This window comes from Canis lupus, chromosome 38, assembly GCF_003254725.2.
Source record: "Canis lupus dingo isolate Sandy chromosome 38, ASM325472v2, whole genome shotgun sequence".
In the NCBI taxonomy this organism is placed as follows: domain Eukaryota; kingdom Metazoa; phylum Chordata; class Mammalia; order Carnivora; family Canidae; genus Canis; species Canis lupus.
In genome coordinates, this window is record NC_064280.1 from 17,564,938 (window position 1) to 17,579,884 (window position 14,947).

The following is a 14,947-nucleotide window of genomic DNA, read 5'->3' on the forward strand; positions in this document are numbered from 1 at the left end:
CCTTTTGAATATAGACCATGGAAGGCTAGTTAGGATCCAGGGCAACTATCCAGGTGAGAGATGATGGCTCAGGCCAATGTGGAGGGGTGGTAGGAGGAGTCCAGAAATATCCAGGAGCATTTCCTGACGATGTAATGAGAGGTGTAATTAGAAGAAAAGAATCAGGAATGCCTCCAAGGTTTCTGGTCTGAACAACTGGAAGAATAGAATTGCCATTTATTGAAATGGAAAGACTGCCAGCGGAAGAGATTCGAGTGTGTGTCTAGGTAGGGTGTGCAGGAAGGAGAGTGCGCTGGAAGCGTGAGCGAAGATTTAGGCATGTCAGGACTGAGCTGTCTGTTAGACAACCAAGAGGTGACATTGAGTAGACAGGAGGAGCTATGAATCTGAGGTCCATGGGAAAGTCTGACCTGGAGATAACACTGTTGGTTATATGTCTGTGTGTAGATAGTACTTGAAGCCATTAGGGTCCAAAAAAGGCCGTCAATGAATAGATAAAAACAGAAGAGATCGGATCACTGAGCCTTGGGGTACTCCAATACTGAAAGGTTAGGGAGATTATATAGTCTGTTAATTATATAGTTAGGCACAGCCCTTGATAAACTGGATTTGGGGGTTTTAAGAAAAAGTAGAGGGGCTCATAAGAATTAAATGTAGGTAAAAAGCATGTTGTGGGACTACTTGGCCTTCTGAAAGGTCCCTGGCAAAACATCCATGTCTACCTACAGAGTGTGAAGTTGGTGATGCTCCCAAGAGTTTTGTAAATTAAGTAGATTCCACACTCTGGTACTTTTGCACAGCACATCCTAAAAAATCCATTAGGTGGCAGAAACACATTCACCAAATCGACTATAAGCTAGGTCTCTCACTTCCTCTTTGTTTTCTCTCTCTCCTTCTCTCTCCTCCCTCCCTCCCCTTGAGCCCCCTGAATTAAAAGATACAAAGGCCTCTTTAACTCCCAACACTGTTGTCACAAAGAACCAGTATTTTCTTCAGAGAGCCAACAGATACCGTTAATCTGCAATACAGGCAACAGGTGAGCCAGGTAGATGGGGGTTGGGGACATCACTTGGTTTGGAAATGTATGAATTGGGAGATGGTCTTCAGAGGAGTAAAGAGCAATAAACGACAGTGGGACTGTTAGGCTTTATTCTTAAACTTTTGATATTTAAGCTTTTTAAGCTCGGAGCAAGTTTGGGGGGGAAGGCTCAGAAAGTAAAAAGCAAAAAACCGGTTTGAAAAAACATGCACAAGATGTCTTGGCACTAGCTTCATGTACACCAAATTACTAAGTCTCTTCCCACTCCCTTGGGGCGCTGGTCCCCAAACCTGCCGGCCCCATGGGATCACCTGGGCAGCTTCAAACATAACTGATGCTCACATTCCACCCATAGAGATTGTGATGTAAGTGGTCTGCCCTTAGAATTTCCTAAAAGACCCTTAGACGATTCTAATCTGGACAACTTTAACCGCCACCGGGTTTGTGGAATGCACAGTATAACTGACCTTCCCACAACTCAAACATGTCCCACCCCGTAAGACACACACACTAGAACACTTCCACGTCAGCTTATTTGAGGGCTCGGTGTGGCCTCAGGCCAAGTTTCATGTATTTATCATCTACTGAAAAACTTCCAGTACTTTCAGAACCAAACAACGAATAAAAGCAACAACAACAACAACAAAAAGCAGAAGGATGAAGGTAGGTGAGTTGCTTTTTTTTTTTTTTTTTTTTTTTGGTAAGTTGCTTTTAAACATGTTTTTATTTCCTTTTGATTATTGTTGTAGGTTATGCTTTATCTCTCACAGTGCTGACAATTTGGTCTTAAACACCAAATTACAATGGTTGCTTTTTGCTGCTCTTTGGCATCAGACACTAAATGGTAACAACTTTTCTATTACTTGCTGAGGCTTTTTTGTGATACAGTCACTAAGTCAGGCAGGGAAGACCCTGTGTGTTGCTCAAGTCTCCTTAGAAGACCCTGTGCTGCCCTCCCCCATCCCGTCACCTCGCTGCAGATGACAAATTTAACCCTTGACGGGCCTTGTGCAACTCTCACCACCTTTGACAAGGACATAAGCTCCGCATTGTACCAATAAGATCTGGCAATGTATTCACATAGACTGAAGGGAACAGAGAATTCTTTTCTATGTCCAAGGTCCTCTGATTGGACTAAGAATTAAATTTACATGAGACAGATTAACAGGAGGTGAAAAAAAAAAACCCAAAGGTTTATTACATGCACACAGAGACCCAATAATGCAATTGAGACCCAAGGAAATGACCGAGGTAGGCAGTTTTTATACTTTGTAGACAGAGAGACAATAAATCTGTGAAGAGTTGAACGGACGAACAAAACTTGCGGAGCTTCAGTTAGTAAGGAACGGAATTCTAAACAGAATTTGGGCTGGGATAGTATAAATCAGTAAAAGGAACAAAGGTTGTTTGTACAGACTTCTTGGCTCTGCATTTTCCACCTCTGGTGATGGGGAGGTCTCTCTGCCTCCTGGTTCAGGGAGGGGAACTTTCACATAGATTTCCTGCTTGCTGGGGGACAGAGGAGGCTCTGGGCGTCCTTCTTGCACAGGCTGGCTCTTCGGTAACTTTTAATCAAAATAATCAATATGCCATGGTGGCCCATCTTGGGGCAGCCTGCCCTTGGTCCTTACAACACATACGTGTATGAACATTCACATATACATAAAACGTGTATTTCTGGTCTCAATTGTTGCTGATGGGAGGTTGGCCACTGTCTAGTTGCCATTCCTTTGTGAGCAATCTGCCTTCTCTATTGTAAACTTGAAGCTTTCCTGTAATTCCCATGATCTAGGTTTGATTTCATTATTATTTACCCCTAGTAGTTTTCTTCATGTTTTCTATATTTGAGGATTTATGTCTTTCTTCAAATATTGAAAATTCATAGCCATTATCTCCTCAAACATTATGTCCCCTATTCTATCCACTTCTGAACTCCCCAATCAAGTCGTATTGAACTTTCTCACCCAGTCTTCATCTCCAAACTTTTCTTTCTGTAAATGGAATATATATACCTCTTTATGCTGGGTTATGAGAGATTTTGTCACTGTTCAGTCTACATCCCAGGTTGACTATATATTCCGTTCCTAGAATTTCTGATCAGTTCTTTTCCAAATCAACCTTTTTCTCTTGGGTATTATGTTTTGCTTCCTTTATCTCTTTGAATATATGAGCCATATTCATTGTCAAGCTTTGTGTCATTCTATTATTCCTAACTCTTGGGTGAGGACTCTCCCAACTTTTTCAGTCCGCTTACCCTTCCTCTAGATGGTTGGTTTCTTCCTGTGATTTGTAAGTTTTTCATAATGCGTCCTCAGCAAGTGTTTTTAGTGGTGATCCAGTGTACCCTGTCTGGCTGATGTTGCCCTCCAGGGTGACTTTGTGCTTGTTTCCAACAAGTTCTGTGGGTTATGCTGCCTTTAGGTCCTGCAGCCTCACTTCGGGTCCTCATAGCACAGGTGGACTATGAATTTGGCTACAGCCAGCATTTGGTATTGGCCTGGTCTTCCAATATTTTTTACAGGACTCATTCTACCCATGTTGCCAGAAGATGACAAATTACTTTGCCACTTTTGTAAAGCAATAGGCAGTTTTTCTAGTCCATATTTTATTTTATTTTTAAAAGATTTTATTTATTTATGAAAGAGAGAGAGAAAGGCAGAGATACAGGCAGAAGGAGAAGTAGGCTCCATGCAGGGAGCCCGATGTGGGACTCATCCCGGGACCCCAGGATCATGCCCTGAGCCGAAGGCAGGCGCCAAACCACTGAGCCACCTAGGTGCCCCTAGCCCATATTTTATAGATCAAATTGTACTTTATTATCTTAGCTTTATGCAGGTGTTTCACGTTGGCTCCTCACATTCACAGGATCTGTGATTTGGGCTCTCCTAACTCTCTGCACACATATGAAAGCTCCAGCCCCCCCCCCCACCACCACCACCCCGCTCCCTTGGGATGCCTGGGTGGCTCAGCAGTTAAGCATCTGCCTTTGGCTCAGGTTGTGATACCGAGTCAGGAATCAAGTCCTGCATCAGGCTCCCTGTGGGGAGCCTACTTCTCCCTCTGCCTGTGTTTCTGCCTCTCTCTGTGTGTCTCTCATGAATAAACAAATAAAATCTTTAAAAAGGGGATCCCTGGGTGGCGCAGCGGTTTGGCGCCTGCCTTTGGCCCAGGGCGCGATCCTGGAGACTCGGGATCGAATCCCACGTCGGGCTCCCGGTGCATGGAGCCTGCTTCTCCCTCTGCCTATGTCTCTTCCTCTCTCTCTCTCTCTATGTGACTATCATAAAAAAAAATCTTTAAAAAATATATAAAACTTTAGCCCCCATGACTATACATAGCTCAGAAACCCTCAGGAATCACGTTGGCTTTAGCTCACCCTTAGGATTTTGAGTTTCCCTTCTTTTGCTGACACCTAGGCTTCTTTCTTTCCAGTCTCTCTTATTGCCTTAGCACTGCTTGATTTTATATTTTTGTTTGCGTAATTTTGTGTATTTGGAACAAGATGAAGTCTTTCACATTGGCTCAGTCTACCATATTTGCTGATATCATCTTAAAATATATTAAGTACTAATTAAGACAATAGTGTGCTTACCACATTAAAATAGTGCCTAACATATACACTATTATGTGATAGGTACTTAAAAATAGCTAGCTTTACTAGACACTTGCTATTTGCTAAGAATTCTTCTAATTCCATGGTGTGTCTTTATTCATCGAATTCTCATTTTATAAGGTTGGTACTATATTCAAACACACACTCAATCTGTATTATCCTTATTTTATAGATAAGGAAACCAAAGCACAGAGATAATAAGTAATAGGATATTAAGTGTAGGCAGTCCAGCTCCAAAACTTGTCAGCTTTATTGAGATATGAACCACTATTGAGTGTGGAATTTGATTTGACAAATGTAGATAGTTGAATAACCACTGCTACAATCATAACATCTGTTAACACATTTCTATCACCCCAAAATTTCCCTTTTGTCCCTTTGTAATGGTCTCTTCCCTCATCTTCTCTTCCCTACCAAACCACTCATCTCTTTTCTACAACCATAATTTTGCCTTTTCTAAAATGCTATTTAAATGTAATCATTTAATACACAGCACGTCTAGCTTCTTTCCCTTAGCATAATGCTTTTGGGATTCATTCACAGTGTTGCAAAATTAGTATCCAATACTTTTAATCACGGAGTAGTATTCCATTGAACAGATGGATCACGTTTTGTTTATTCATTGATGGACATTTGGATTGTTTTCAGTTTTTACAAATAAGGCTGCTGTCAATATTCACATACAAATCTTCAGGGGGATATACGTTTTCATTTCTTTTAGGTAAATATCAAGTTATGTGTGATATTGTGATTTATAATAAATATGTATTGTGGTCTTCCCACTTCTAACACAAGGCTTCTAAAACCCTTGAAATTTCCTAAGTGTGGAGAGAGACAAAATGTCTCTTGATACTTTAATGAGGACTTTTTGACCAGGGCTGGTTGCCAGGGGGGAACCAACACGTGATTAGAAGGTTGGGACTTTCAGTTGGCTGAGGCTGAATTTATTGTCAGTGCTCAGTGGCCAATGATTTAGTCAATCATACCTAAGTAATGAAGCCTCCATAAAAACCTAAATAAATAAATAAATAAATAAATAAATAAATAAAACCAAAACAAATAAACAAAAAACCCCAATAAGTAACAGGGTGGGAGAGCTTCCAGGTTGGTGAACATGTGGAGCTTCGTTGAGAGTGTTGTGCTCAAGAAAGGCAGGAAGCTCTGTACCCTTTCCCCATACCTTGCCCTGTGTACTTCTTCTATCTGGCTCCTCCTAAATTATATCCTTTATAATAAACTGGTAATCTAGAGCAAATGGGTTTCCTGAGTTCTGTGAACTGCTCTAGCAAGTTAATCTAACTCAAGGAGGAGAATGTGGGAACCTCTGATTTATAGACAGTAGGTCAGAAATACAAATAACAACCTGGGCTTGTGATTGGCCTCTGAGTTAGGGGAAGAGGGACAGTCCTGTGGGATATGATGCAACCTGTGGGTGGGTAGTGCCAGAATTGAGCTGATTTTTAAGACATCCAGTTGGTGTCCTGACACTTTAAGAATTGCTTGTTGATAGGGGAAATCCCCCCACAGCTTGGAGTTGGGTCCCAGAACCAGAAGAGCACGGAATCACAAAATTATATGGTAGGAATATGTTTAACTTTTAAGAAACTGCCACACTGTTTTCCAAAGTGGCTGTGTACCATTTTGCATCCCCACTACCAACTTATGAGAGTTCTAATTGATCCACTTATTCCTCAACACTTGGTATTATTAGTACTTTTAATTTTAGCCTCCTAGGGAGTATGTTATATCTCATTATTATTTCAATTTGCATGATTAATGATATTAAGCATCTTTTCCTAAGTTTAGTTGGCACCTGTAAATTTTTGATAAAGTGTCTACTCAAATTCTTTGCTCACATTTCAATTGAGTTGTCTTTTACTTATTGAATTGTAATAGTTCTTTACATATTCTGAAAATAAGTCCTTTACTAGGTATATTGACAATTTTTTTCTTCTCTGTGTAAAGCCTGCACTCTTAGTCACTGCATATATTGCCCCTCACTGTTTATTGAAATAATTGGGAAATTTCCACAGGTTAATGGCCTCTTCCTAATAGAGTTTGTTGGTTTTATCATTAATAAGGGGTAAGGGAACCGTGTTGAAATTTTTGTTTGGAGATTCGAGGTTCACATTTTCACTACTAATTGATTTTTTTTTTCATTTTGGTGCAGAAATGAACAGTCCTTGTTGGATTTGAAGAACTGATGAGGTCATGCTATGATTACATCTGAATTGTCTAGCTTTACCATCCATTGAAAATAACTAGATACCTCTCAGCTTTATAAACTTCTCCTAAGGTACCCTGTTTCCAATTCACTACGTGTCTTATTTCCTTATGGAAAAAGACAATTTCCAGAAGTCAGAATTAGAGAAGAGTGGATCTTCCAAAAGAACTACTCCCAAAAGAATTATCCATTTCGTTGATGGAGATGTCATGGAAGAATATAGCACAGAGGAGGAAGATGAAGAGAAAGAGGAACAGGAAACAAAGTCAACACTTGATCCTGTAAGCATAGGGTATTGATACTAGTGAACATGGGGGCTGAATGAATGAGTGGTTAAGACAGGCAAGGTTTGTAGAAAATAAAATTTTAAGCCAATTCTTTGATCCCATTGGGTTGTTTTCTAGATCCATTTATAGTAAACTGATAATTTTTATAACCTTACATTTCTCCTCTTTGAGAAAGAAAATGGAATATAAATATAAATATATAAATATAAAGCATTTTAAGACCTCTACATGAAACACTCTGTATCACCACTCTTGTTATCAACTAGTCTAACTTGATTTCTCTCTCTTTTTCTCTTTTTTTTTTTCCAGTCTACACTTTCATGGGGGCCCTACCTATGGTTTTGGGCAGAGCAAATAGCAAGCACCTCATTTTCTAGTAAGTACTGCCAAGGTTATTTACTTATTTATTTTGTCCAAAATACTCAAAGATAGACTTACAGACCCTCAGAGTTAGTTGGGGCTTCCAATAGTTTAATCTACTCCACAGCATCTTGGAGAAAGGGGATGACCTGGTCCCTTCTTAATCTATGCTTGAAGATTCCCAAAGGCATAGAACCTCATACCTTCAGGCAGACCTTTCCAGCTCTTTCTGACTCTTTTTAGTAAACACTACCTTACATTTTGTCTTCTTTTAAAGTTGTTCCTATTGATCTTAGTTGTCTTTCTTAAGACCATATAAAACAAGTCTAGATTTCCCCTTTCATAGGACAGAGTTTCAAATATTTGAAGATAATAGCCTCTCACCATCCCCCCTTGACTCTTCACCTGAATAAACTTCCAAGTTTTTTCTTTAACTGTTGTTGTGTGACACAGTTCCAAGTCCCTTCATCATAATCACTCTATTATGAACAACAACTTTATTGATGCTTCCCAGGGACATAGCGAATGGCCTAAGTGGCTGGCTATTTATAACACATGAAATACTAAATTTTATTTTGCTCGATGTACACCAATTTTCTTTAAAACATGATTGGCGGCATCTAATTACTGATTCTCTTCTAACTTGCATGATTATATGTACAACAGGGAGGAAATGACTTTAAAAATTTAAGAAATTATGAAGTATAGCTCTAGCTCTGAGGAATTGATCTTCATTCATTCATTAAGTAAACATTTATTGAGTGTCAATGTGTGTTTGGCACCATGTTGGTCCCTGGGACACAAAGACAAATGACAGTCTTTGCTTTCAAGGGACTCAATATTCAATGGATATTATAGGCTAGGAAGCATGCCTATAATTACAATTTGTTGCCACAACTGCCAGGGTAGAAGGAGCATAGGGACTACTGATGGGGTGACTCAATAATGCTGACATATGGAGGCAATACCTTCAGAGTGCTATGAAAGTATGGCTAAGGTCAGCTTGGGGACTGATTGTAAAAGTCACTGGGGGTGGAGGAGAGGAGGAAGGCCTTTAAATTACAGTAAAAAAGTGATGATGGGGTGATTTAGTCAGATGGTAGGAGCCTTAAAAGAGCAAGTGCTTTCACTTTAGGAAAGAGGGTTAGGAATTTGGAAGTTACTTTGGGAATCCAGTGAGATACCAATCTTACCTCAACCATAACACACTGACAGAAAAAATACATCTGCCAGAGAGCTCTGTGCTTTATTTTGGTCAAGACTAATTAAAGAGGTGAAATGTTTTGGAGGTAGAAAGCCTTAGGAGATTAGGTCAGGTGAAAGTAGCAAAACCCAATGCAGTTAATATGAGAATGAGAAGAACAGGTACTGCAGTGATTTCCATGTTGGGCTTTGACTTAAAATGGCAAAGTCAGGATGCAAGGGGAATCAAGCTGCCTTCCAGGTTCCAAGCAGAACTGTAGCATTCAAGTGCATCTGCGTGGGGGCTTCCAGCTATTAGTGGAAGCATAAATATGCCAGCACTCAGCACCCTGGTCTCCACACAGAAACTTTGGAGAGAGCTAACCCCCAGATGAAGCTGTAATTAATGTTTCCAATTTAAAATTCTAGTCGGTCATGAACAAGAAAACTTCCTAAGATTTATTCTAATATTTTAGAAACTTCTCTTATATCCATTTACCAGGCATGGTGGCAAATGAGCAGATTAAAGAGCTAGATATTTTTGAAAAGATAAACCCATTAAAAATGGGGAGCACCATTCTGATGTGCTATATGAGTAATACACCAAGAGGAACAAGCGGTCATGGGGATCAGAAAATCGTGTTATGGGATGGGGGTGGAGTGTCAGATATCCTATAGTTTTAAAGGATAACATTTCTAGGAGATACTTCAGGAAACCACTATTAATGCTAAACCTTTATCCCTAACTTTTACAACCAAAGCATCTATTCTGATTGCCCAGGACCAATGCTGTACCTGGTAGTAAGTATTTTGAAAATCTCTCCTGACATAACCAATATGGAAGGGACAGTTTAGAAGTAATCCCATGTGAAGATAGAAGATTTAACAATTCCTTTTGAGTCCTAGAACTTTTTGAGAGTTTGGAGCAATTGCAATATTTTGTCAGCCTTGAAGGTAAGTGTAGTAATGGGTCACCTGCAGGCATGTTTAAACTCTTGTCCCCTCAACTGACACTAAGGTTTACTTTTTACTTCAGCTTACCAAAAGTGCTTGTTCTTTCCTTTAGCATGTGAATTCCTCGGTGGAAGATTTGCTACCTTCTTTGGCCTTAATCAACCCAAATATCAGTATGTGTTAAACGAATACTATAGGACACAAAGTAAGGTATGTGACATCCTGATGGAGGATACCAAGACCCCTGATGTGGGAAGATTGGTTGCTTCCACTTCAATAGAAGTTATTTTCCCACCGGGTAATCATGTACAATTTCACCCCAGGACACTTCTGATTTGCCTTTTCTGTGTAAAGTCAGAATGTCATCAGATGGGGTATAGAAGTTGGTTGAACATGAAGCCTGAGATTGCCTAGATAAAGAAGCTTCTCACAGGGGTGACTCTGCAAGAGGAGTTCAGAGGTATTTAGTTTACAATTAAACTTTGCTATATTTCTCTCCATACCAGGAAAGTGACAAGGAAAGTGAAGGGGATGGATCAAAGGCCCAGCCAGCCAAGATTCCTAATGAAAGGTGTCATCTGGAAGCTAGGGGCCAAGAGTATGGAACTAGACAACAGGACATCATAGAGGGTGTTCCTCAGTGGAGCGCCTCCTCCAGGGAGGGCCTGGCAGCAGATTTCAGCTCATAATGGCCAGCAGGACTATAGTTCCTGTGGATGTCTGTTCCACTGCTATTGGTGACCATGACCAAAGCACCACAGGTAGTGCTCCTGAGCTGATCTGTGATTTATTCAGCAAGCAATAATGAGAATTATGGATGCGTTCTCAATTTTATAAGCCCCCCAAGTCAACTCCCGCCCCCCCTTCCGCCCAGCAGTGATGCAAGTCTTGCTAGTCAGTTATGAACTCTTATTATTGATGTTTGCACAGAAATGCAAATGCCCTACGGAATTTGGATCTGGCAGTTTTGGACTGAAACTCTTCATCATGGGGCTAGGGTACAGAAAAGAAGCTCTCTTCCCGAAGATACTTCGGGCATTGTGAAGACTAAATAAGTCTCCTTTCAGCGTTTGATGTAAGGTGTGTGCTTCCCCAAAGCCACCCTGGCTTAGTTGGGGCTTGCTTTACAATAAGCAAACATTGCTAGTAACTTTGTACATCAAAGTCTTTGAGGATTGGGTGCATTTTCCCCACACACAATTAAAAAAAAAATCTAGGCTCTAGAAAAAGTATTTGAAAAAACAGATGATTTTATTTATTTGTCAGCAAAATTTTAAAACCTGGGAAGATCACACATGGAAATCATAGCTAGATATCACAAATTGTGCTGGCCAGAGGTCGCTGGGATATAATAGAAAAACACAGGATTTGCAGTAATAAGACCTGAGGTCAAGTCTCAATTTTATCTTATACTAGTTGTGTGATTTTATCTCACTAGTTGTGTGAGCCTTAGTCCCCTTCTTTGTAAAATAGGGGTGGCATATATTTATTCCTCAAGGGTTATTGTTTTTTTTTTTTTTTTTTTTTTTTTTTTTTTTTTTTCAAGGGTTATTGTTAAACAAAATGATATAAATGTGAAAACACTTTTAAAACTGTAAATATTCAATGTTAACGCTTCCTTAATGGCTGTTATAGACTGTTACCTTGAAAGTCTCCAAAAAACTATGCCTTCTGGAATTCATGCCATGGTACGGCCCCATTTACATTGACCCTGGGCTTGGCCCCATGACTTGTTTCAGCCAATGAGACAGTAGCAAAGGTGATGCAAGTGGAGGCTTGATGAGCACCTGCAGATGGAAACCTGTCATCTTAGAAACTTCACCTTGTGGGCACCTGGGTGGCTCAGTCAGTTAGGCATCTGCCTTCTGCTCAGGTTATGATCCTAATGTCCTGGGATGGAGTCTCACATTGGGCTCCCTGCTCAGCGGGGAGTCTGCTTCCCCCTCTGCCCTCGTCCCTGCTTGTGCTCTGTCTCTCTTTCTCTCTCAGATAAATAAATAAAATATTAAAAAGAAAAAGAACTCCACCTTGTAATGGGCTTGACTTCTCAATAATGAAAGGCCACATGGAAAGAAATTCCCAAGGATGAAAGACTCTCGTGCATTCCAGTCCCAGCCAAGCTCCTCACCAAATGCAGCCACATAAAGGACCTCTTTATCCTACGTGGAGCAGATGAACCCTGCAGCTGAGTCCAGTCAACCCACAGAATCACGAGAAATAATAAATCATTATTGTTTTGGAGTGGTTTGCTATGTAGGAATATGCAGCTGAAATAATAGCTCTAAGAGAAGGGGAACTTGGAATTGATCTGATATAAAATCTAGAAGAAGGCCTGGAGAATAAGGCATTGTTGGTTGAATATATGAGAATAAGACAGGTTTTGTGGCATAATAGGACAACTCTAAGACCTCAGTGGTTTGAAACAACAACACTTTGTTTCCTTCTCGTGAGAAGTCCACTGTCAGTTCAGGTGGCTTCCCAGAGTGTTGGCGCAGTGGTACCTGCATCTCTGATCCTACGATTCCTCCAGACTGTGATGCATTCAGGGCTGCTGAAGCAGAAGTGGAGTGGGCAGTTAAGCACTCGCAATCAGTGTCTCCACTAAGAATAAAACATGTCACTTTTGATTATGTTTCTTCCACCACAGCAAATCACATGGACACAATTAACTTCAAGGGGTGTGAGCCTCCTAAGACAGCTGAGAAGGGGAAACACTTTCTTCCAGCAGCAGTACGGGATAAATGACAGACTCAAGCATCGATATGGTATTGATTTCATCTCAGCTCTGTCGCCCCTTTGTAACCCGATGGCCCTGTGCAAGTGACTCAACTTCACAATGTTCTGATGTATAAAGCAGATTTGATACAGGCAGCAAATTCAATTTGGACTAGCTTATGCAACAAAAAAAGAATTTTTTGGAGGGGTATTGAGGTATCTTATGCACCCCAAGGGCGCATAAATTTCAGTACATCTAGAACAAATCTAATAAACACATACATGAGCAACACTCTCTCCATTTCTCATCTTTCTTTCCTGTGAGGAAGAAAGATCACTCCATAGCTCTTTTATTTTTTTATTTATTTATCTTTTACAGTTAATCTTTAATTTTTTTATTTATGATAGTCACACAGAGAGAGAGAGAGAGAGAAGCAGGCTCCATGCACCGGGAGCCCGACATGGGATTCGATCCCGGGTCTCCAGGATCGCGCCCTGGGCCAAAGGCAGGAGCCAAACCGCTGTGCCACCCAGGGATCCCGTCTTTTATTTTTTTTTAATTTTTTAAATTTTATTTTGTTTAAAAGATTTTATTTATTTATTCATGAGAATACACAGAGAGGAGAGAGAGAGAGAGGCAGAGACACAGGCAGAGGGAGAAGCAGGCTCCATGCAGGGAGCCCGACGTGGGACTCGATCCCGGGTCCCCAGGATCACGCCCTGAGCTGCAGGCGGCGCTAAACCGCTGAGCCACCGGGGCTGCCCTATTTTTTATTTTTTTTAAAGATTTTATTTATTTATTGCAGAGAGAGAGAGAGAAAGAGAGAGAGAGAACATGAAAGCAGTGGGAGGAGCAGAGGGAGAGGGAGATAATCTCCAGCAGACTGTGCTTAGCACAGAGCCCAACGAGGGGCCTAATCCCATGACTCTGAGATCACCACCTGAGCTGAAACCAAGAGTTGGACACCCAATAGAATAAGCTCCTGAGGTGCCCTAGCTCTTTTATTTTGTAATCTTTATTGAGATATAACTTATCTATAATATTGTATTAGTCTTAGGTGTACAACCTAATGATTAATATTTGCTTGTATTATAAAATGATCACTACAATTAGTCTAGTTAACTAACATCCACCACACAGAAAAATTTTTTCTTGGGATGAGAACTTTTAAGATCTACTCTTTTAGCAACTTTCAAATATACAACGTTATTAACCATAGTTATCATGCTGCATCATTACATCATCATGATTTATTTATTTTATAACTGGAAGTCGGTACCTTTTGACCACCTTCACTCATTTCACCCCCTCATCATCCTCCACCTCTGGCAAACACCAATCTGTTCACTCTACCTACGAGTTTGGATTTTTGTTGTTGCTGTGTGTTTTTATTGGTCAGTTTTTAGATTTCACATGTAAGTGGGATCATGTGGTACTTGTCTTTCTTCATCTGACATATTTCGCTTAGCATAAAAATGCCCTCAAGGTCCATCCATATTGTTACAAATAACAAAATTTCCTTTTTTTCATGGCTACAAAATATTTCACTGTGCAAATATATATGTGTATGTGTGTGTCTCTGTGTGTACCCTGTTTCCTTTATCCATTCATGCATCGAGGGTACTTCCATGTTTTGGCTATTGTAAATAGTGCTGCAATAAACATGGTGCGTATATGTTTTTGATTAGTGTCTTCATCTTCTTTGGATAAATGCCCAGAAATGGAATTGCTGAATCATGTAGTGGTTCTACTTTTCAATTTTTGAGGAACCTCCATACTGTTTTCCATAGTAGCTGCACCAACGTACATTGCCACCAAGAATGCACAAATGTTTCTTTTTCTCCACATCCCCTCCAACTCTTGCTCTTTCTTGTCTGATACTAGACACTCTAACAGGAGTGAGGTAATACCCCATTGTGGTTTCAATTTTCATTTCCCTGATGATTAGCGATATTATGCGGTTTTTCATATATCTGTCGGCCATCTGTTTGTCTTCTTTGGAAAAATATCTATTCAGATGCTCTTTCCACTTTTTAAAATTTGATTTTTTGGGAGGGCTATTGAGTTGTAGGAATTCTTTATATATCTTGGACATTAACTCCTTATAAGATACACTATTTGCAAATATTTTCTCCCATTCACGGGGTTGTCTTTTCATTTTGTTGATAGTTTCCTTTGTTGGGTAGAAGCTTTTCAGGTTTAAGTAGTCCCACTTGTTTGCATTTGCTTTTGTTGTTTTTGCTTTTGGTGTCAAATCCATAACATTTTATAACTCACCTGTTTAAGTCACTGCCCCTCTGTTCCAATTCCAAGCATACAGGACATAGAATCTGATCAGGCCTTTTGGCTCAGGTGACCATCCCTCATCTGATCAGTTGTGACCAGGGAAGTGGAGTCATGTAGCAACAACATGAATATAGGATCTACTTCTGAGTGAGCAAGATTCTCAAGAGAGGAAGATTAAGGTGAAGTAGGCAGACACACCCCACGACCATTCTAAGGATAAAATGTGAAAACTGAGGAAAGGCATATGGTTCTAATTAGGTACTTGAACCTTAATATCAGTTGTAAT

General features: G+C 40.2%; 1 protein-coding gene across 7 annotated transcripts in view; it reads left to right on the forward strand.

Annotated features, from left to right (window-relative positions):
- The first annotated feature begins 1,425 nt into the window (after positions 1-1,425).
- FAM177B (family with sequence similarity 177 member B) overlaps positions 1,426-14,947 on the forward strand; it is a 69,989-nt gene continuing 56,467 nt past the window's right edge. For 2 of the 7 annotated variants that reach the window (XR_007409146.1, XR_007409147.1), the window contains exons 1-5: positions 1,430-1,702; positions 6,823-7,157; positions 7,473-7,539; positions 9,772-9,869; positions 10,166-10,739. Coding sequence is in view for 2 of the 7 variants with exons in the window: in XM_025420929.3 (XP_025276714.3) it covers positions 6,987-7,157; positions 7,473-7,539; positions 9,772-9,869; positions 10,166-10,348 (519 nt within the window). In the remaining 5 variants the exon portion in view is untranslated. Of the gene's footprint in view, positions 1,703-6,822; positions 7,158-7,472; positions 7,540-9,771; positions 9,870-10,165; positions 14,060-14,947 lie in introns of those variants that run through there. The other 5 variants (XR_007409145.1, XR_004812755.2, XR_007409144.1 and 2 more) reach the window with 5 other exon arrangements.